General features: G+C 34.9%; 1 protein-coding gene across 2 annotated transcripts in view; it reads left to right on the top strand.

The window, feature by feature from the left end:
- Nucleotides 1–22,400, top strand: part of SH3YL1 (SH3 and SYLF domain containing 1) — a 43,780-nt gene extending 21,380 nt beyond the window's left edge. For both annotated transcript variants that reach the window (XM_082755886.1, XM_082755885.1), the window contains exons 8-10: nt 243–315; nt 1,023–1,079; nt 21,823–22,400. In XM_082755886.1, coding sequence (XP_082612012.1) covers nt 243–315; nt 1,023–1,079; nt 21,823–22,022 — 330 coding nt within the window. In that variant the 3' untranslated portion in view covers nt 22,023–22,400. The remainder of the gene's footprint in view (nt 1–242; nt 316–1,022; nt 1,080–21,822) is intronic.
- Nucleotides 22,401–22,767: the final 367 nt, after the last annotated feature.

Genomic DNA, 22,767 nt, shown 5'->3' with positions numbered 1-22,767 from the left:
ATATAATTCTCAATATTATGGAGGATGATTTTTTTGATTGATGTTACGGATGGGCAATCATTTAGTTTTGTCTTTGTTAAACCCATCATGAATTACTCTATAGTCATGTGTATGTCACTAGTTCTGTAGTGTACTTCTTGAGTTCATACATTTTCAGTGTAACTTGACATACCTCTAGAGTATGAAGTTAAAATCTACTTCCAGGTCTGATGCAAGTTATTTTAAAAATGTATACATTTTAGGTATATGACCCACCTGCTAGACCAACATCAGGACCAGAACCACATAAACCTGCTGTTGGGCCAACACCACCAGGTTAGAAAACATTTTGATAATGATTAATTAATCTCTTTATAAGTGTAGAGCATTAAGGCTAATGAAAATTTTGCAATTACTGTAGTAGTAGCTGTCTGTAGGAGAACTTTTTTTTTTTTATATATTCTCCCTTGAGCTAATACTGAGAGCATGTTGAGATAGTGCCATGAGCAATAAATGGTAAAGCATTTTTGTTTGTTTTATATTAACAAATCTTTTCTCTGACAGATCTATAAAACTACTGAAGGTTTAGTTACACAAGTAACTATTCAAGTAAAGCATATGTGTTTACTGGATATATAGAAGCCCCTTAGTACAATGACATTTCTTAGTAAAAAGTCATAGTTCTACTAGAAACTACTAATTCTACTTCTAGAAACTTCTGGTTTCCAGAAACTTAGTTTTCTGTTAGGTTGTTGTTTCTTTGAACAGTTCTTACAGCTGAGTAGAAGAGACAATTTTTGACTCTAATAATTCACCTGCCAAAATACTCACATGGAATGTAAGGCAGTATGCAGCTTCTGTTGTTAACTTGGTTTATTTCTATGGGCAAGGATAGAAGGCAAGACCCTTATTTCTTTCTCCTGTGCTGCTCCTTAGATAACTGCAGTCATTTTGGAACTATTGAACACATTAGAAAAACAGCGTATGAAATATAACAACAAAAGTTGGTATATCATATAACTTGCTACTTAATTTTCTTTCAGCTGAAAAGAGCTCAAACAGGCTTTATCCTGAACTTCCAACTAATTATGCCTCTGCGGGTAAGTACTGAACTTACACATGTTTTATTAATACAATGTGAATCTGAGAAGTCCTAAAAGTACTTTGGAAGACATCTTCCAACGTCTGCACATTCCTTTATTATCCATGTGTTAAAATGAGATTTGGTTGTATATGCTTTCCTGAAAATATTTCATAAATATGCATCTTATTCCTTGGCTTTACGTTCCAACGAAAGATGACTCTTATTTTCTTTTTTCTGAGCAACGAAAGGTTTTTTTTGTTGTGTTTTTTTTTCTTTTCTTTATTCAATGAGCTTGAAAAATACAACCAAATTAGCAAACCTGTTTTACATTGCCATCCAATTGAAGTGAAAAAGTAAGATGATATAACAAGCTTGTGTCCAGACCCTTATGCAAGGCATTATAATTCCTGCTTTAATTAAGAATTACTTCCACAGATCATATCTGATGATGCTGGAATAAACAGATTTCCATTGTGGTTATACTCCTCAAGTTTTTTAAGATATCTCTGTAGTAGAGATATCTTAAAAAAAAAAAAAAAAAAAAAAAAGTACCAAAAAGGTACTACTTGTTTGGTATTTTATTCTGACTCAGTTAAGCTTAAAGCAGTTTCAGCTCTAATAGTGAATCTTACTTGTAGTATTTGCAATGTAACTCTTGAGCTGTGGAGCCCATCATCTGGAAACGTGTGATCTGTTAGCTACATTTCCTAGGTGTAGGTGGGTATAATGGCCAGTGCAGGGGTAAGTTTTGATACTGGGCAACAAACTTGTCTGGGTTGTAAATAGTAAAGGAGATGAGTTTTTCCAGTTTTGGGGTGTGGGTGGAGGAGGGCTAAGGTTGACATTATGGTCAGAGGTTTTAGTTTTCCAGCAGTTACAAAAGTCACAGAAAGGTTGATTCATCCATCTCATTAAATGAACGAAGAGCTATACTTGCAGATGAAACATTTTTAATTACATTTTATGTAGACCTGAGTTATCTAGGTAGGTAATGTAATATAATCTTTTTCAAATGCAAGAAGAATGTTACATGAAAAACATGTTTTTCTAAACTGATAATGCGATGCTTGACTCAGATGCAAGTAGTGTTTTCATGTAACCGAATAACCCTTTAACTTAACCTCATTTTCCAGCTAAGTGCATTCAGAAATGCTCTAAATTTTTTCCAGATATTTAGAAATATCACAATTTTATTTAAAGAATAATAATTTGAAAAGACTTTTTGCAATTCTGGAACAAAAATAAATAAATAATAATAAATAAATAAATAAAAAACAACTGGCCTGTATTGTGATTCAGTGAAGTTTGAAGTTTTGCATCTGATAAGTAACGTGTTCCCTTTCAGGAGCATTTATGAACAAGAGTGGGTCTAGGGCTACAATATTATAAGACAAAATGGTATTTCTAAACTTAAGTGCTTCTCCTTGTAACAATACACTTTTTTATTTTTTTTTTTTTTCGTAATTAGGAAAAAGTAATGGTGTGGTTTACAGCTTTTAAGAAGTCATAGGACTTGCTTTAAAAAAATCTTGAGAACTTCTGCTTTTATTTTCTAAGTGATTGAGGTTTGGTTTTTGTGGTGGTGGTTTTTTGTTTGTTTTCAGATTTCTCTTGGATGCATTGGCTTTCTTAGCTTTCATAAGTACTAGAATCAAATATTATAAAATTAATTTTATCTTCAGGAAAATGTGTGCCCTCTTTGGATTTTTTGAACTGAATGAATTATCTATCTGCAGATACTGACTCCTTAACACTATTGTGTATAAAATAATCACTCTCAAACTTGATTATAGTAAAAATTTGAGGAAATCAGAACATGAATTGTAACTAGCTTTCTTCAGCAGAAACTTTTCATTTTGAAAATATTACCAGATTGTTAGTGCACCATTAGGCATATGTTTGTATTCCTGTATACTGAAAGAAGTGTTACATCAAGCTTTCTGATGAAGTGGAGGCAGACAAGAAATTTTTCATAGTGTTTTAGAAGCTAAAAAAAAAAAATCTTCAGTGATAGTTGGAGTGATTTTTTTTAACATCATAAAAAATTCATACCTTCACATATTAATTTATCTGCAGCTTTTCAGATACTTTGTTCCCTCTTGTTCCCTTTGAGACACTTGTTCTGTAATCAAATCACCTCTTGATCTTCCTTGATCTTTCTTTTGATTTCTAAACAGATTGATGAGCTCTTTCTCCTAAGTATTTTTTCTTCCTCTTAAATTTTAAATAGTGCTACAAGTAGCAAATTTAGAGATGTGAGCTCACAGACATCACTATGGTTTTTGGAAGCCCAAATCGTATTGAATTTAGACAAAACTCTACTCCTCGTAATTGATTTATTATTTAAACCTTCTTATGTATTGCTAATCCACATTAATACAGTTGAGCCAATATCAAGCCTTTCTGAATAAGTGGTGCCATGAAGTTCTGGCAAACTCAGTTTGTGTTTACTAAATCACTGAGATGCTGCTTTTCATGGTTACAGTTCTCCAAGAATCAGGTCTGATGCAATTCTCTATAATTTTAGAGATGATCTCAATAATCTCAATTGTCTTTCAAAAATCTCTGAATGAAAGCTGGTTGAATAAATTTATGAAAATTTGCTTGCTGTGAGAATTCTAAGAAAGACTTTATGCCTCCTTAAGCATATTTTATCAAGAAAATTTTAGGGTTTGTATATTTCCTTGTTTTGTTTGTATGTTATGAGGTTGTCTGTGACCAGTTACAGACTTGGTAATTAAGCCAACAAAATTACATGGACTAAGAGTCCAAGAGATGTAAAGCTTAAACTGCTTTGCAGCTCTCTGAGTATGATATCATCATTTTTACTTGTGACCACCTCCTGTTTCATTTATTATGCTTGTGTTCTGCAGTTCTGTTTCCATCTGACTTATGATCTTGGCGTTTTTGTACTTTTACCTAGTAGGGTGATACTGATCAAATTCAGGGAAAAGATGAAATCTATAGTGGCACTGTGACACCATTCTAGATTTCTCTGCACTAGTACCTCAAACTACATGTACTGCTGAGCTTGGTTAACATAGTGTAGTGAAACAATGAAGCTTTTAGTTAGAGCTTCTGAAAGAGGGCATCACTGAATGTGTTTGCAACTTCACAATAGGCTTGCTTTACGAAGTGTGTATTGAAGCATTCATTTGTTTTTTTTTTTTGTTTGTTTGTTTTTCTATAAGCTTCTCTTAGATTTAACAAAACTAGTATTAGCTTAGAACAACACAAATTTAACTGGAAATCTGGCATATAGCTATTTATATCAGCTACGCAGTTCCACATTTAGAAATCCACTGATTAAGTAAATAACATCTGACAACTGCACTACAAAAGAAATGCAAGTGGGCCTAAATCCTCTCTTGATGAGAGACACCTTTGTGTTTTTTTGCTTTTTTTTTTTTTGATCTGAAAATGAAATCGTCCATGGAAACGTGACTTATTTCTGTCACTGAGACTGGCTTATATTTTAGAAACGTTTGCCCTGAGTCGTTTTCATATGTATTAGCTTGTACACTTTAAATCTATTCAATAATGGGAGTATGAGAGCTTTGAGATAAACAGAATAATATATTCCACCTGATGAAATGCTGATAAAGGAAGTAATTCTTTCAGTCAAACTTCCCATATTTTTCCATGATCACTGTGATGTTACAATTCTAGCTTCTTGTTAGGTAAGAAAGTTAACTGGTTAATGAAGTTGTTTTCACATTGTCTCTTCATGTTAATGTGGAGTAGACTTGAATGAAAGATAATGATTTAAAAAAAAAAAAAAAAGTGGGTAAAATAAAGTAATACGCTTGGATAAAATTGGATTATGTCCATATTCCTTCAGGCACTGTGGATGTGTGCTGTGTAGTTGGAAGTGGGGAAGAAAAAGCTTTTCATTTTTCAGTACATGAATTACTCGTTTTCCAAAAAAGGCAGAAATTTGCTGTTGAATCAAGTAGAACTGTTTCACATTGGAAGCAAGAACCCTCATCGGGCTGTGTAATCTCTTCCTTCTATTTTATATGAGGAGGAACACTAATAGATTGCTGACCCTAAAATGAATAGAAAGGTTAGACTAATACATATTTGTTTTTGGAAAAAAAAAATAAAAATTATGGAGTGTGATATATGAAGTCTAAGTTTTTTCATGTTTACTAAGTTAGTTGATAGACAACGTCATGAATGCTTAACCCCCTGTAAAGTACCTAAAGTAACTTTTCTTTTCTTTTGATCTTTTGAGTTTTAGCTGAGCTTGGTCTATTTTTGTGGGTTTTGTTTTGTTTCTCTCTTTTTTTTTTTTTTTTTTTTTTTTTTTTTTTTTTAATAACAAGGCTTCTGACATGTTTGTATTTAGTTACTGGAATAATAAAACATCCATCTGGTGGTCCCCACGGTATTAACTTTCTTTCTATTATGAGCTCTTTCTTAATACTAACCAAACCCAGGAAATCCCAGGAAATTATTTTTGAGACTATTTTTATCTCTGAATCACTTTTCTAGGATCATACTATTACTCTTGTGAATGTTATAAATCAGATAATCAAGCTGCTTATGGCTTATGTTGTGGCAAGCTGAGAGGAAAACATAGCATGCAGGAATTCTTCTGGTCATACTGAAATAAATAACTTGCTGCGTATAATCAGCTAACTCAAAATACAACAAAGCATGAGGCATGAGAAATTGAGGTCAAATGTGTTAGGATGATATTGGGGTCTTCCTGATATGTGCATGTGTTGGTGGAGAAGTGTAATGCTAAATATGACCTAAGTGAAGCGCAGTGTTTTTTTTTTGTTGTTGTTTGTTTTTTTCTTGGATTTTTTTAATGGCTTGGAATAAAAATTAGGAAGTTAGAGCCAATTTGTAGGAAAATGATAGTGTGGTATATGCTTCTTTTTAAGCAGCATAAAGATAATTCTTATTCACAGTAGTTAAAATTTGAAGTTGTTCATGTGAACATGCATGTTAGTGTCAGCTAAAGCCTTTGTCTGAGGCCCTTTTAAAGCCCACAGCTTGATGTTTTAGCATATTTATGAAATATATGCTTAAAAATTTATTTCAAAGCATTAAATAGTATTTTTGTTCTGCTGTAGTAGTAGGACAAAGACAAATTCAGATTGCTTTCCTATCTATTTATCTATTAAAAAAAAAAAGCCATTGGGATTATGGGAATTTCTGCTTCATTAATACTAATGGAAGCCAAGTAGGACTTAAGTACCTGTAGGAAGTGATAGGTATGCAAGATTTCTATCCAGACTGTATTGCACAGTGTTTGATTGACTTGTGATAAAGGCTGATACTCATCTAAGAGATGCAAATCATTTTATGGTTGTTCTTGGGTGGATAGGATGAAGCTTTTAATCTATCTTGATAGCAAGAACTAGAAATTTTTTCTACGTCTGAAGACTGCATTTTTGAGAACATCCTGTCTACCACACAGTTCCCATCCGATGGGAGGACAGTAAGACATAGGAGGAAATGCTACATACTATTTCCTGGAAGGATACTGAACATCAAATTCACACTAGTGTTAAAGGAAGGCTCTGGTAATAAATACTGGGAATAATTTCTTTGGGAGTTAATTAGGATTTCCTGTGATTCAAAAAAGCACTTCATACTTTTCCACAAGCAGCAAAATGAATAGGGCAAGAATAGTATTTCCCCCAAAAGTGATGTTCACTATCCTAGAAGGACCATCCAAGGGACCTGGGGTCTTGCATCTACCTTTGCTGTGCTATTTCAGCATTGCATCATGTTGATCAGTCAGATTGAACAAAGAAGGTGTTTTGGGAAAAATACTCAGTTCCTGAAAAGGAAACAGAAGGCCTTGCAAAATTAAATCAAACACCAATATAGACTAACTTAGTATGGCAAATAACTGTTCTATGAATGATATAAAAAAATACTTCTCACTTTTACAAAAAAGAGATAATTTCAAGAAGCTTCTTCCCTGAATAGTAGTAGAATAACATAATAGTAATGAGAACATACTTGTTGGGTCAAGAATAAGCCCTAGCATAGATTTCAGCAGCCCCTAAACCCGTTGACCCAACTAAACTGAACAAGGGGTTTCTGAACGTTGTAGATATTTGCATATTGTTGTTATGAAAGTGGTAGACTTCACATTAAAATAGTTAGATATTCACTGGCTTTCTCTACGGAAAGCAGTTTGTGAATCTTTCTTTACTAATGACTTGAAATCTTTTTGTGCTTTTCGTCTAAATTTATTTGTGGAAAGATTAAATCAGTTTTGTCCCATTCTTTCCTGGTCTTTAGCTAAAATATCTTTTCTGTTTTATTCTTTTGCTAATAGATTCTTTCATCTCAGATTCTCAGATTCTTTCATCTGAGTTTTATTCTTTAAAGCTATTTTTTTTTTCTCCTTTGGAAACAAGCTTTCTATCCTTCGTCATCCTGTTCCTCATCCAGTTTTGAACATTGGTGATGGGAATTGTCAACAGGACTTCAAACAATGCCTTGTACAATAATATTATTTTCTATGTTTCCATATAAGATCTCTTTTTCTCATTAACTTTTTTTCTAAACAGTCCAGAGAAGTTTTTGTCTATGCCAGGCTGGAAAAAAAAAAAAAAAAAATAATTGGTCAATATTTACAAAATGTTAGTGTAGATTCTGTGTGGAAATTACCTAGAATGAAATTGGGCTTGCTGTTGGTTTTGTTTGTTTTCAGGCTGTAAATTGTTTTTCAGAGTAAGGTAAAAGCTAAACTTGCTATTAGGTAAACCAGTGCATGTTTCAGTAACACAGTAACAGAACTTCTGAATCTGACAGTAGAGATTTAAGAAGCAAAATAAAGAGACATTGTACTCAGGTTGAGATGTTAACTCAGCATGTGTAGTGGAAATGTGGAACATCTTGTAAACATGATAAAAGATCTGAAAATCATTCCTAAACAGTCAAGCTGACCTGAATAAAACATTGTTCAGTTCTCTTTACTGTACTGTATTTTTCAGAATATGAATGCTATGCTTTGCATTGCATCTCATATTTTCCAGCCTGACTTCATCCAAACCTTTATTTGCATTAATGTTATCTTGAGCATAATAAAACTCTTGACATTGATACAGTTTATTTGACCATTTCAGTTTGAATGAAAATTTAAATGTTTCTTGAAAAGGCAGAAAAAAAATCTTAAAAGTAATCAGCAAAAGTACTGTTATGGAATTGACTCTTACAAGCAGGAGGTGTTTTTTTATATCCTAAATATCAAATACATCCACAGATGCTTGACAAAAAAGGCACTCTTTAATGCAAAAGCTGAGTGTGCTGAAACAAAGATAGAAAGCGTTCCATCAGCAGATGAAGATGATGAGCCAGCATGTTCCTCATGGAACTCAAAGCTCAAAAACAGTGAAATGTGTTCCTATTGAATGAGCTTAATTTGCACAGTAACTTAAACTTTAAATATAGTCAGGTCTGCTTCAACTACCAATAAAACCATTGGTTTTGTCTGTGAGGTGTGATGCAAGCTGTTGGCATGAAAGCTTCTTTAAAGTGGTCTGTTTCCAGCATATGTGGAAAAATTCAAAAATACTTGAGCCTCATTCTGTTTTGTGTGTGTGTGAAATGTATAAATACATTTTTATATATGTACATATACACATAAAGACATGTATAATCTCCATTTATTTTTTCATCTGTTGCTGAATTTCCATCTGTTCAGTCTCTGTAGCACCCCTGTGTATAGTACACCTTGCAGGCTACATCTGTGCCTAGCATTGCTTTGTGCTCTCTTTAACATCTAATATTAAACCTGGATGAATTTTTCCAGTCACCATTTTCTTTGTTAATGTAGAACATGGGTTATTCCCAAAATCAACCTGAAAGCTTTGTAACCAGAAAGAGCACTGAAAACCTGGATGAAGTACCTACTTGAACTACTATGCAGTATCTAATTCTTCAAGTAATTCAGAAAATAAGGTTTGCTCAGACAAGTCCCATGAAAGTAGAAGAGGGCTCAACACTTGGTTTTACTTGCTTTTCCAAGACTGGGGTGTACATTTAGTACTGAGACTTACTAGAGAGTGTAATTCCTGGAATGATACACAACTTTCTTGATATTATCCAAGCTACCTTGAAAAAACTTCATGAAATTGCATTAAATATACACTTAAATATACAGCTGCTCTTAAAACAAAAAATCCCCACCTTTACTAGCCAACCTGTTCCAGTGCCTTACTACCCTCTGTGTGAAGAATTTCCTCTGAGCATATAACCTACATTTCCTTTCTTTTATATTTAAACCATTCCCTTTGTCCTCCTGACACTGTATGCCCATGTAAAAAAAAAAAAAAAAAAAAAAAAAAAAAAAGTCATCCTCCATCTCTTTTTGTAAGCCCCCTTTAGGTACTGAAAGTCTGCAATGAGGTCGCCCCAGAGCCTTCTCTTCTCCAGGCTGAACACTCCCAGCCTGCTCTAACAGGTCCACGTCCTTCTTGTGTTGGGGGCCCAGACCTGCATACCCAAAGTGAGGGCCTCACGAGGGCAGAGTTAGAGGGAGACAATCACCTCCCTCAACCTGTTGGTCATGCCCATGTTGATGCAGCCCAGGGTACTTCTGGGCTGCAACCTTTTGGGTACAAGCAGATTTTTATCAAAAAGTAGAGAAAGACAAGTATTTTTGTTACCTCAAGCTATGGTCTCCTTTAAGTAAAAAGAACAGCTAAGGCAAGGGAATATTTGTTCTGAGAGTGATTTGCTGAATATCATGTCTCCTGACCTTTGATCAGATGAGCATTATTAGGGATTAATTGGATCAATGATGGCATATGACATACTTCAAGTATCTGCACAGAAAGACCTATGCTTATATCTGATTATAGCAGCTTAGTACCTGTAGATATAAAATGTCTTAGACCTTCTCAACCATCTGTTCAGTGAGACCTGATTGTTGTTTTGTACATGCTGAGGGTTTTTGAGGTGACTCCACATTTCAAAATAAATAAAAAGTGCTTTTAAGAAAATTAGCAGTTTAATATCTATAAGACATTTGAGAGTTCAGTTGTAAGATTCCTGACGTGGAACATTTAGCTCAGATCCATTTCCCAAACAAATGGTTCAGAATTTCTTCAGAAGCAACTAAACTGAAATTTTTAAGTATCTATATGTCTGCTCTGCTCTAGAGGCTCAGCTTAAAACCCTTTCTTCTCATGTTAAAGGCTGAGAGAGGTGGTATAAGAACATGGAAAAAGAATTGCAGTAGGTTGAGAAAGGAACTGATCAATGTTCTGGTGTGTTTCAAGAACTGAAAGAATTACTTTCATAACTTAGTATTTAGGATACAGTTGAGCTGCTGTTTTTCTGTGTGAATGAGAGTTTTACGCAGGCTTTTTTGTAAGTAGGCATTAACACCTGGAATACTTTATTGCCATACAGGGCCTGAAAAGTTAATTTCTTCAGAAAGTTCTAGTGTGTAACATAGCAAAATATGCTTTTGCTTTACTCTTGTTTGTACCACCATCGCCTGATCTTTCATTTTGTCTTGCTTCTTCTCTGCTCAACAATTTTTATTGCATATTCTTTTACCCCTTTTCACATATTCCTTACTTCAACTCCATCTTGTCTTTAAAAACAGAGGAATTGTCACATTCTAAGGATGCCTATCTTTCACATGCATGGTGATAAAACCATAAAATGGACATTGCCCAATAAATACCCGGTAGAGAGCTTTAATGTTATAAGGTATTTTGTTTCTTTTCATCGTGATGTTGTAACCTAGATAATGCAGGAAGCTGACTTAAATTTTGGGCAGCATATCTGTGAACTCAACATCACCTACATGGGTTTGGGCCAAAGTTGATATTACCTAAACAATAGCTGTTATGAATAGCAAAGCCTTGGACTTAAAAACATCAAAGAGTGGGCCATTATCTGCATTAAACTTCTACATCCATAAAACATGATGAAGTATACACATACAGTCTATTAAACCTCAGAAGTTCTTAATCTCCAAGATGCCGCTTTGCCAGAAGTCATGTGAAGTAAGAAACAGTATCAGTTAGGTTTTTATTATTGCATATGATCATAAATAGATATTTTTGAGGCAGTGCTTTTTCAATATTCTATAACCTCGCTGTGAAAATACATTTTTGTTTACATTCCAGCAACCAAGTGAGTGTTCTTTTTTGTTGTTGTTGTTTTTGTTTTTTTATTAAATTAGTCATAGAGTATATGCAAGATTACTTTTTTTTTTTTTTGAGGGAATACTCAAAATGATAGTCACATCACAAGCAAACCATACATTCTCTACTTCCATAAAATAATACTGTTTTCTGTTCTAGTTTTCATAATTTTGATTGTTTCTTAAACTCTTGACTGGAAAATGTAGTTGTAACAAAGGACTTTCCTTTGTTTTGTGTGTGCTCATAGTTAGTAATAAACATAAGACTACATACTTCTATAACTTTGTTTTTATACATTCCAGAGTATCTTATGTGTTTTCAGAAGTATTCTATGCATTTTTTATTGTTGTCATAACATAAATTAAATAGTTTCCATTGTTTTGTTTCTAGGGAGACATATCTAGAGGCATACATGTGTTCATTGAGACAATTGAACTTTTCTAAGATTGCCATTTAGAATATCTAGATTTTTTTATGGTCAAAACCACTGCTAGTCCACATATCTCGAATTTTTAAAAATTTAGTAGTGAGGTAGGTTAAGTGGTACATAAAACTAGAGGACTGAACAGCTTGCAGGAAACTGGTATGTAGGAATAAATAACGGTTCCCTCAAAATCCAGCAAAGCCTTACCTCTTTGTTACACGTGCACCCTTTACACTGTTTCTTGGACTACCTCTGACACAATTCACCTAAGAGTTCAAATCGCTGCAGGGCATAACTTTGTGTTCATAGATTATTTTTATAGGTGCTGTTTTACATAATAGTTCAGGACTCAAATATAATGGCAACAGAGAGGGTAAGTTTAGATCTAGTAAAAGGTAGATATTTCTAAGTATGCCTGATCATATATAACCAAAGCCTCAGATTTTCCTCATGTTCTTGAAAAAGGTGCCTTACCACTGAGACATTTTCAGCTTTATAACTCTTCAGAGAAAAGAGCATTATATCAGACAGCAGGCAGTCCAACTACTCTGTCCATATTGGTGATCTAGCACACAATTTAGTGCTTTGACTTCAACCTGGTTAATGCTGCCTTCTAATGTAATATCAGGTAAGTTTTAGGCCTGTTTCCTTACTCTTTGAAATAGCTGCCCTATTTAATACATGTGCTGGTATTTCTTCTTGAGGTCAGGGAAGAGATAAAGGCCCTAATTGCAAAGATATCTTTCCTTTCTATGGTTAATCTTCCGTTTGCTGGCTTCTTTTTTGTCTGTTCTGTAACCTTGGAATAGATTTCATTACTGTATACAGAGACTCCTCTTTTTTCAAAACCTGCTAATATTAAAACAGTTTACAGAACTGATGGCTTTCCTAGATTAATGATGTCAAACTAATGAGGAACATTTCTGTGTTCAAAATTGTATTTTATATGACTCTGGTTCTAGGGTGTGGAATACATCAATTCACATTCAAAATCTATAGCTCTCAACATTGAAGTTTCTTCAATCTGATTTCTTTTGATTTCTCTTAGTCTTCATTGTTAGACGTGTAACTTCATTATCATTCTTCTGTATACATTAGGCTGGATATTAGGATAAATTTCTTTCCTGAAAGTTGTGTGGCATTGGAACAGGCTGCCCAGGGAAGTGGTTGAGTCACCATCCAAGGAGGTCTTTAAAGAAACATGTAGATGTAGAACTTAGTAACATAGTCTAGTAGTGGACTTGTCAGTATGGGGTTAAGGGTTGGACCAGATGAGCTTAGAGGTCTTGATCCATTAGCTTTGTGTTGTCTATCATTTATTCTGCAGCCTTGGTTCGCTGCTGTGTCACTAATACTTCTCTCATTCTTCTATCTCAGCTTTCCGTGGCTTCCAGTTTCTCCAGTGTTCTCTGCTGTCCATCCCCTTCATTTTTTTCTTTGTCTGCTGATTTCTTCATTCATGATTTTATCTCCTCATCAAAAGATCTGTTGTGACAGTCCTCTGTGCTGATTCATCTCACTTTTTTTTTTATCCTTTCGCATTCAAAAATAAATCCATGGTCTCTGCAGAATGTACTCTGTGTTCATTAAGTTCTGTCACTCTTCTGCATAAAGAGCTCTGTTCTTACTGGTGTAACAGTCAGTTACCTATGGGCATCTTTCTGTGGAGTTAGGGTGATGACGCTTACATTTGGAATTCACCTTATATGGAATGGTAATGTTCTGTTTCTACATTTTGAAGGAGAATTAGGGAAAATTGAACAGGTGCAGAGAAGAGTAAGTATGGTGACTGGAGCAAGAAGTCACTGATACGAGGTAACTAAGTTATTTCTAATGCAATAGCCTGAAGATTTGAAAAATGATTGACTGTAAAAGCATAAGGAAGGTGAATGCCAAGAAAGGAAGGTTTCAACCAAAGGCTAATGTTGATAAACAAACAACAACAAAAAAAAATGCAGATGTAAACTAGTAGTGAATTAGGACACTACTTGGACATTAAGAAAGGTCATTAAATGATCATTAAAAATGGACATTAAGAAAGTTGTCTTAACCACTAGGGGAGCAGGACTCTGAAATAGCCTCTCCAAATGGCTAATGGGGGCAAAAAGAGTGGCCAGAAAATTGGTTTAATGTCTGCCAACACACTAACCAAAGTCTCAGAGAATGTGCTTCATTTAGTTCCATGTTCCTGATCTCATCTATATACAGGTTGTCTTTCATCTAATAAAGCCTATAGTTAACTATATTGTTATCTTCTTTTATGTTTCCGTTTGCAGTTCCTTAGTATTGTGTTTAACCCTCTTTAAAGCAGTATCTCTTGCACACAGCTGAAACCATAGGCTCCAGCTATGCTTCTAAATTAAACGTAAGGAAATGTACTTGAGTACTGAGAATTTATCACTTTTTCTACTGAATTTTCAGCAGGTCCCTGGCATGATTTTGATCTGGGAAAGGCAGTGGATGTCAAATGATTCCTTACTAGTTTTGGAAGTTACATGTGCCAGTAGCTGTCCCCAGTAGGCGATCTGAATGAAGCTACCTTGGTTTCAAAACAGTGCAATAACGTGAACAGGGCCATACTCTGACATTTGGCCTTGGTACAGCTCCATTCACTGATATAAATATAACTGGTAGTTCCAAGTCTCTGGTGACCTCTTTGTAATCATGTATTAGATATTGTATTCTCTCCTCCCTTAACCTGATAGATGGTGATCATATGCTTTCCTTGTAACATTCATGCTCCCTAAATTCTATTGCTTGGCTAAGTCTATAACTGCCTTTATGTTTACAGTTATTGTGTGTCACTGAGAACACCCCTTCATTTTTGGTTAGGATTTCCCAGCCAGCTACCTTTTGTCCTTTTTCATTTACTAGAAACAATTTTTTGCAAACTCCTCATAACTACCTTTGTTCAAGATCTGTCTCTCTTTGCTTTATTCTGCTACTCCTTCATTAACTAATTATTAACTCAAGCTAAAAATGATGAAATAGGATATGAAACTGCCTGTTGCTGATCACTATAGAGCATGTGTGATTTTCAAGTTGAATTTTTTTGTTTTTAGAAATTCTCATCTTCTAAGCAATGTGAGTCCTACGTATTGTTCTCTGGATACTGTTTCAGCTGCAGCCTTTTCTTTCCATTCCTGCTTTTTGTCCTGTTACAATTCCGTTGTTGGAACATTCTTCTCTGACCTTTGCAAATTCAATATTCCTTTACTCTCACCTAAATTTGGTTCTTACTTGAAAGTTAATGTATTGCCCTGTCTCTTTGACTGCTTAAGTTCTTTTTTAAGTTAAGTGTGTCTTGTAGTTCAAACAGAACTGTAAGATCTCTCTGTCAGACCCAGCTTTCATCTTGTTCTTGTGAATTTTACAGATTGAATTTAGTGGTTTGCCTACTATTCAAGCTTAAGCCATTTCTCTGCCTACATTCAAACCTAATCATAGCCCAGAGCTGCTGCATTCCTTAAGTAAAAATTTTAGGTCTTTGGTTGTTTGTCCTGAGTTCTAACCCTAATTCAAAAGGTGTTCTTGTCATCAGCAGTGACCCTGACATCCTCAGAATTTACTACAGGATATTTCTTTGCACACACCCTGTGTTCCACGTTCTAAAACAATGTGCTGGATCCAGTAGAAAATGCATCTCTTCAATCCTTGCAGTTCCTACCCAAATTGTATTCAGAATATAGCTTAGTATGCCTTATTAGAATATGAAGGAGCAGCAGCAGCAGTTATCACTATAAGAAATGAACCTATTTAAACCCCTGTTAACAATGAATTAAAGAATATCTCAAGTTGGAATTGACTCACAAGTATCTTCAAGTCCAACTCCTAGCTCTGCACAGGACCACCCAAAAACCAAGCCATATGTCTGAGAGAATTGTCCAAATGCTTCTTGAGCTCTGTCGGGCACCCATACCACAACTATAAGAATGGAACAAAGTACCACGTACTAGTAGTTCCACAGAAATAGTAAGAACTAAAGAGTCTCCAGCATGTTATTTTACTTATTTTATCAAGTTTTTCTTGCTGCAGTTTCAAAAGCTAAAACAAACAAACCCAACTCCCCTACCACCACCTTCACGTTGTTTCTCCTTGCAGGGCAACACAGCAGCACGCTTTCAACTAGACAAGTTCAAAATGTATTGTTTTAATTTCACTTGATCAAACTCTACATTTACTTTAGGATTTGGCTGATCATTATTTTTTTGGGCTTTTATAAACCATAATCTAGTTAACTGTGCACATTCATTGGTACATGTGGAAATAGGAACTGTTGCTAACTGGATCCTGTAATCAAATTCTAATTCCACCTTTAAAGTTTTGACTGTAATGTAGTAACTCATATTTAATTCAGAATGAACCGTAATTAATTTGCTGGTATTACTCTATCCTTTGCTTGTCTTGCAATGATCCAGATCTATCTCTATTCATTGTAAGCGCATCAAATCCAGAAATATAATGCCTCATCTCATTCTTGATATTGCTTGTCCACCAATTAATCTTTCTTTTTTCCCCTTACTATACTGAACGCTGATCCCAATCTTAATGTTAGCAGTAGCTCAGTCTCCCTCTCAGACCTAGGGTAAACTGATTTACTTCTGAAGAAAGAGTAACCATCCTAGCTTCTTGTGGGGCTGCTAGTGGTTTTAGCATTGCATTTGGAATTCCTGTTCTCAGCCTAGCATTATCACCACAGTGCATACTTGTCCTCGTACCAGATCAACAGTTAATTAAGCTCTTTAATAAAAATTATTAATTAAAACTCACCAATGGACATGAGTAGTTTGAACACTAATTTTCACTGTGAGAGTGGACACTTGTGCAAGAATTGTTACAGAGAAATACTGCTTAGTTCACTTAGCTGAAACCTAACCAGGATCAAAGTGGTTTGTTAATTCGCTAGTTACAGATAATGTGCTGGTAGTATGTGATCAATATCAGTGTTACAGCAAGTAAACCAAAATATTAGGTAACTGCAAAATGTTAATAAACACCTCAACTTTCTGAATGCTCTTTATAACTAATCCTCCACATTTTTAATTGCACTTATAGGCATGCATACACTTCATGTTACGTGTAATTGTAATGGCACTTACAGGCATGCATGCATATCAAATGTGCAGTTTTCCATTCATGCACATCCAGCCTCACAGGCAGTGTAAGCTACAAACACACACCATCTATTCTGGCAGTGCATGTTGTTCTACTTGCACACGCCTCTTGTTGGAGATGTGGGTACTCCAGCTCTGTGTGCTCTCACAACCCAATGATCCATAAGCTGGCAGGAAAGCCCCACCACAAAGCCACATGTGCATGAAGAGATGTCTTTACTACTTACACCCCATGTTGTCACTCCTGTAGATAGGTGCAGATTGGTCACAGTGCCTGGTGGGGAGGTTGCTCTGCCTGGCCTGGGCATAGGCGATTCCAGCAGGGTAACTTGTAGTGGTATCAAGTCGGGTTTTGACTACTGCTGTTTCCAGTCCAGACTCTCTCCCCACAACTGCAAATTTTCATGCTGCTTTTATACTTATTAAAGTGACTTAGTTTCAAAAGTCTTCTTGAGGATTATCTGTTACTGTTCCATTGAGCAAATGCTTGCGTTCCTCTTTAACATGTCCTGTTGGGAACTGACAATAGTCTTCCTTTTTAACGTGGTAGTTTGGTGTAAACGTCCTTCAGACAGTTTAGTGTATTTAATCTATGCATACATGTAGTATTCATACGTACAATTGTATCTTTGCTGGTGGTTTTGTCCAAACCGTTTGCTAAAGTTGGCCATTAAAACCTTATTATAAACTCTTCACTGCTGCTGGCACCAGTTGCAGGACCAAGCAACCTAGTTCTTCAGCCTATTTTACGTTTCTTCTTGAACTTTAAACTCAATACTAATCCTTTCCAAACAAAAGTGCAGTGTCCTATGACAGGTAAACAACTAACATTTCTGTCTGTTCACTGTTAGATACAGCACTCATCCTAAACTCATGAGCAGTAACTGAGGCTTTAAGTCCCTGTTAACAATATATACTAGTGATAATAAAACTTTGTGATACTTGATATATTTGTTTTTCAAAGCATAGATGTTTGTATCCATCTCAATCCCTTAATTGTTTTCCATCGTTTTGTCTGTTTGTTGATTTTCTCTTACTTCTGCTGCACAAACAGGGTTCATGTGGTTGCTTAGTTTTCTAGGTCTCCATCTAACCAATGAGAATTCTGTTGGAGCTTTTCAGTAAGCTGATACTTTTTGGTGGAGCTTTTATGTCAGTAGTATACAACTTCTGTCATGTCTAATGCTGGAGATTCATCTAACTCTACCATTTTGTGTGGCAGTTCCAGTCACTTCTCCCTATTTCTTTACAAAATATAGAGAAAATAGAATTTAGTACATTGAACATACTACTCATTCAGATTGATTTGTAAGTGACAAAAACTTAAGACATATGCTTTAAAGGTTGTACAAGAACTTTGAGTAAGGTAGACAGGCTCTTCAGTTTCAAGGAAAAATAAACCTAGCTAGACTATTGTATTTTCATACAGTATGTTGCATGGCAATGGAAACAATTTTACAACCTTTCAACTTCAAAAGAAACCAGACCCACAGCCCATTTTTCAAAGCAGAGATTTAGGGAAATGTGCATAATAGATGAACAATCAATAATGTGATTACAATCTCAGTCATCAGTACTCTTGATCAGTTGACTTGACTGAGGTGACAGCTGAGTTATAGGGCTTCTTTAACTAATTAGTGTAAATGTAGCAAGTATACCTTTCCTATAACAATTTTCTTGAGAACACTTTCATTCTGCCCTAAGTGTACTGTAATTTAGGATAGTTTTCTCTCTCATTTGCTGTGGGGCTGGTACTGCAGAGTACACATGATGAGGTATAAACTAGAGTGAACCTACTGTCTCAAGTCCTTAATCCACACCAGTGGTCAGAAGTCCTTAGCAAAAAGTTTGTGTCATTCTAGAAATTCTGTGATTCTGTGATTATAGAATGTAAAGATGAATGAAAATGATATTGTATGTACCATGTCTGTGTATGTTAGGACAATACATATGAATGCTGGCTCCTGCAATAGTAGGTCTCCAACCAGAATTTCTATATTTCTGTTTTGACCAGTGTGTTTGTAGAACTGTGCTCTGTGTATTCAGATACCATTATTAAGGACTTTCCACAATGTAATTTGTTTTTATTCCAGTATGCTTACTCATAAATTTTGATGATTTCAGTATCATATGCTGTATGTAGCACTGTAGCACCATCTTGTGTGAGCTGCAGATGTGCTTCCAATACATGCATTCAGCAATCTTCATGTGTATCTACTACAATTTCATTTAAAACTATTTAAATTTTAACAATACGTTCTAAAAAATTATTACAGTGCAATTTGAAAAAATTCACTTTCTCATCTGCAGAATATCACATCTATCATAATACAGTATAAGATATATCCACCTGAGTTTATGTAAAACTGATATGAGGAAACAAGAACATGAAACCTCTCCTCCTTATAATACATATGGCAGTTTTCATGATGCCACAAGATGCCTCTTTGTTAGAATGTTCCATATAAGGTATGGAATGCTGCAATCTGAAGGCAATAAATATGCATTTTATGTGGTTTATACCACCAGGATATAGAATTAATGCACAGAGATTAGAATATTGGTGAGAAATAAAATTAAACTATAGTAGGGAAATAGCTGCTATGGAGAATTAAGTTGGAAATGTTGTAAAACACCTGATGGTAATGCTTAAATTTAAAATTCATTAATTTAAAATATGATTTAAAATGCTTTTAAATGATAGATAGCATGTATCAGTTGGGGCAAGTATTTGGAAGTTGTCGTTCATAATCAGTTGTAGCACTTTGAGGTTTCTGCATGTTTGGAAAGATAAACGTGCAAGGGAGCAACAGGTGGGAAGCAAAATGTGTAAAACAATCCTGTTCATATGATAGAGCAAGCAATAACTGGAGATATGATTGTGGTGCATCAAATACTCTCCTACACGTCAAAGCACATTTCACACGTGCTTCTTTTGTTCCATATTTTTGTGCTTTCTGTCTAGGTTCCCTTCATTTTTCTTCATACTTCTGTTGAGCCAATCTCAGTATACTCAATAGTTTGTATAAGAGGAATGATAGTCTTAATTCAAGTTTAGTCCTGGAGGTAACTACTACTTCCATCATTGCTATGAGTCCAACATATTAAAGTGATGGTGACAGTTCTTCCGCTAAATGTAATTAAAAGAGGCTCTTGCTGTCAACTTCCCTTATTGCCACTCTGTCTTTTTTTTTTTTTTTTTTTTGTGCTATCCATTATCTTAGTTTTCTAAGTGTATTAACATTATGCAGTAATAAGTAAATAGTGACTCTAATTCTCCTTGAGTGATTGTCCATTTGGACATTTAGACAATGGGAAACACTTGTAGTTAATATGTAATATAAGAATTTGTGGCCTTCATTGTAACTCGGCACTTATAGCCATACCTGCTGCCTGATTGTGGCATAAGGTTAAACCACAACTCATCTTCCTTTATACATGCAAATGAATCATGATTTTTAGCACCTCTTTAGGTGCTAGGGCATGAGAAGATACTGATCCCTCATCTTGTGTTTTTTCCCTATGATTTCCTCCATCATAATATAATATCTGGTTTCAAACCATACTTTCCATGTGAACACATCATATCATCCTGACTCCATTATGCTTGAATTCTTGGTGGAAGATTATGAATTCCTGAATACTTCGCCTTTACTTTCTCTTCTTCGACTGAGAAAGTAAAAAGGATGTTTAGAAAAGCTGCCTTTTTTGGTAGAAGTAACTGGTGGAGGTAGGGACCTAATAAACACAGGCATTCTTGTCTGGTTTTATTTTCACACCAAAAGAAATAGTGATGTGTGACTTCAAATTATGAATATAGACAGAGAGAGAAAGGTTGTGTGATGAAGAAAGACAGCATTTGACTTCATTTCAATCAACATTCTCCTAGCCCATGGCCAAAAAAAATTTGTATTAGTCTTTAGTGATTGTTACAAATTGTTGTCGTGACAGGAAAGAAACTAGTCAATGGAATGAACATATATATTGACACATTGCAAAAAATAGCTATGCTTTTTATGCATGTATTAGTCATTGTCATTGTTCTCTCTGTTATTTTTTGAGAGAAGTTTGTACTTGGGCTGGGGAGGGCACAAAAAGATTTTTCTTCTGTCATTTGAATTGATAAAAGCAACTAAAAGAAAAATTCTGTGGGTATCATTTGTTGAGGACAAACTGACAAAAAAAGTTGTAGTGGTGCTTCTCTCTACATCCTTTCTTGATCTGAACTTGAAATATGTAAACCAAGAGAATCTTGAGTTTCTGCTTTTGCAGCAGAATTCTGGCAGCAAACATGACTTGGAGATGCAGTCAATGCTGGAAACCTTCAACCTTTGTTTGAACATATGTGCAGCCACCATGACCATATAGCCAATACCTCCTGAATTATCTGAATTAGCTACATAACAGTCTTAATTATTTCCTCTTAACTAGTCTTCCATTGCACCTCATAGGTGTTTTTTTTTTCACTTTTGGATGTGTTCATGCAAGAGATTTAACATTTTACTAAATCAAAGTTAAACAACATGCAAGATACGCTGAAATCCTAGACACTGTAAGCCCAGTGAGAAGAAAAAGAAGAGAGAAGGAATGTGCTATGAATATTTTGCATTTTACTATTTTATATCTCAAGTACTGATTAAAAAACAATAATAATAAAGCAAAATTGCTGCTGTAAGTTTCACATGTTGTGTCAGGAAACTCACAGGGAACAAAGTCCAAAACCAAAACCCAAACGTTGTTCTGTTGAGCAACCTTTCAGTGTACTGGCACTTTCTTCAGCTCAGCACACCACTTTTGTTCCTACTGTCTTCATGGAACATTATGAATCATACAAAGAAAACTGCTGATCTTTATTTTGGACAGAGTGCTACTTTATGAACTCGGTTATGTTGATAGGCTAGATTTCAAATGTCCTGTACTAAGAATGTAGTGGAAAGCAAGGGCTTTTTCATCTGCAGTTGATACACTCAGATAAATTTGTCTGATATCTTTGTTACTGTTTTCTACTGTTACTTAAGAATATTTTATTCAAGGACTTAATGTATGTGCAATTTAGTAATTTTTCTTTAATTTCTTTCACTTCAGGTAGCTCTTCAAGCAATTCCGTAGAAGTGACAGCACTTTATTCATTTGAAGGACAACAGCCAGGTGACCTGACTTTCAAAGCCGGAGAGAAAATCAAGGTCACAACCAAAACAAGTTCACAGTTTGATTGGTGGGAAGGAAGAACAGGAGATAAAACTGGCATCTTTCCAGCCAATTATGTTACCTTGAGTAATGACTAAACTTGTATAGAATAAAATGTTGACGCTAAATATATTTAGACTAAAAAATATATTTAAACTTCTCAGAATTTATCAAAAGGCGATTTTTAATCAAGACAAATTCAACACAAAATTCAACTGCATGTAATGGCCTTAGCTTTCCCTTAAACTTATGTCTTAAATAACCATTAGGTGATGGTCAATTTATGATTAAATTTTACTTTTGGGTCAAGTTACTATATGAAAAGTACTCTACTTTGCATCTAGTTTCAATTCTGTCATGCTATATACATGTATTTTTTAAATGAGGGAAAACTTAGAAGTAATTTAAAACTAGACATGCTGAAAAATACTAGCTTCTTTTAAATTATGATTTATGGTCTCTTAATAAAAATACTGTCAAATTTGCATCAAACTATTTGAGTTGGAGTTCTTTACTAAACACACGGTTATTTATTCAGGTATGGCAGAAGAAATTACCTTCACTTTAAAAGTTTTAAAAGTCACTTTAGTCATTGCAGTTTTTCTTAGTAACTACTTTAGGTCTGGTCCCCAGTACAGATCAGTGCAGCTGATAACAGTGATCTGCTATTATGATCTACCAATCTATCAGGTGCTATTTAGCTTAAAGGCATTCCACCTGAAGGGCAAGGCTAAGCCTAGTATAGCAGTAGACTTATCATTAGAAAATCATTCAGTTTCAACCATTGACAAAAATTTCTGGACTTCTTTCAGACTGAGTCACACATTTTTGACAAAGAAAACC

The sequence above is a fragment of the Aythya marila genome, assembly GCF_965140915.1.
Source record: "Aythya marila genome assembly, chromosome: 3".
Taxonomy (NCBI): Eukaryota; Metazoa; Chordata; class Aves; order Anseriformes; family Anatidae; genus Aythya; species Aythya marila.
Note: the sequence above shows the minus strand (reverse complement) of the source record. Positions and strands in the feature narration are given on the sequence as shown.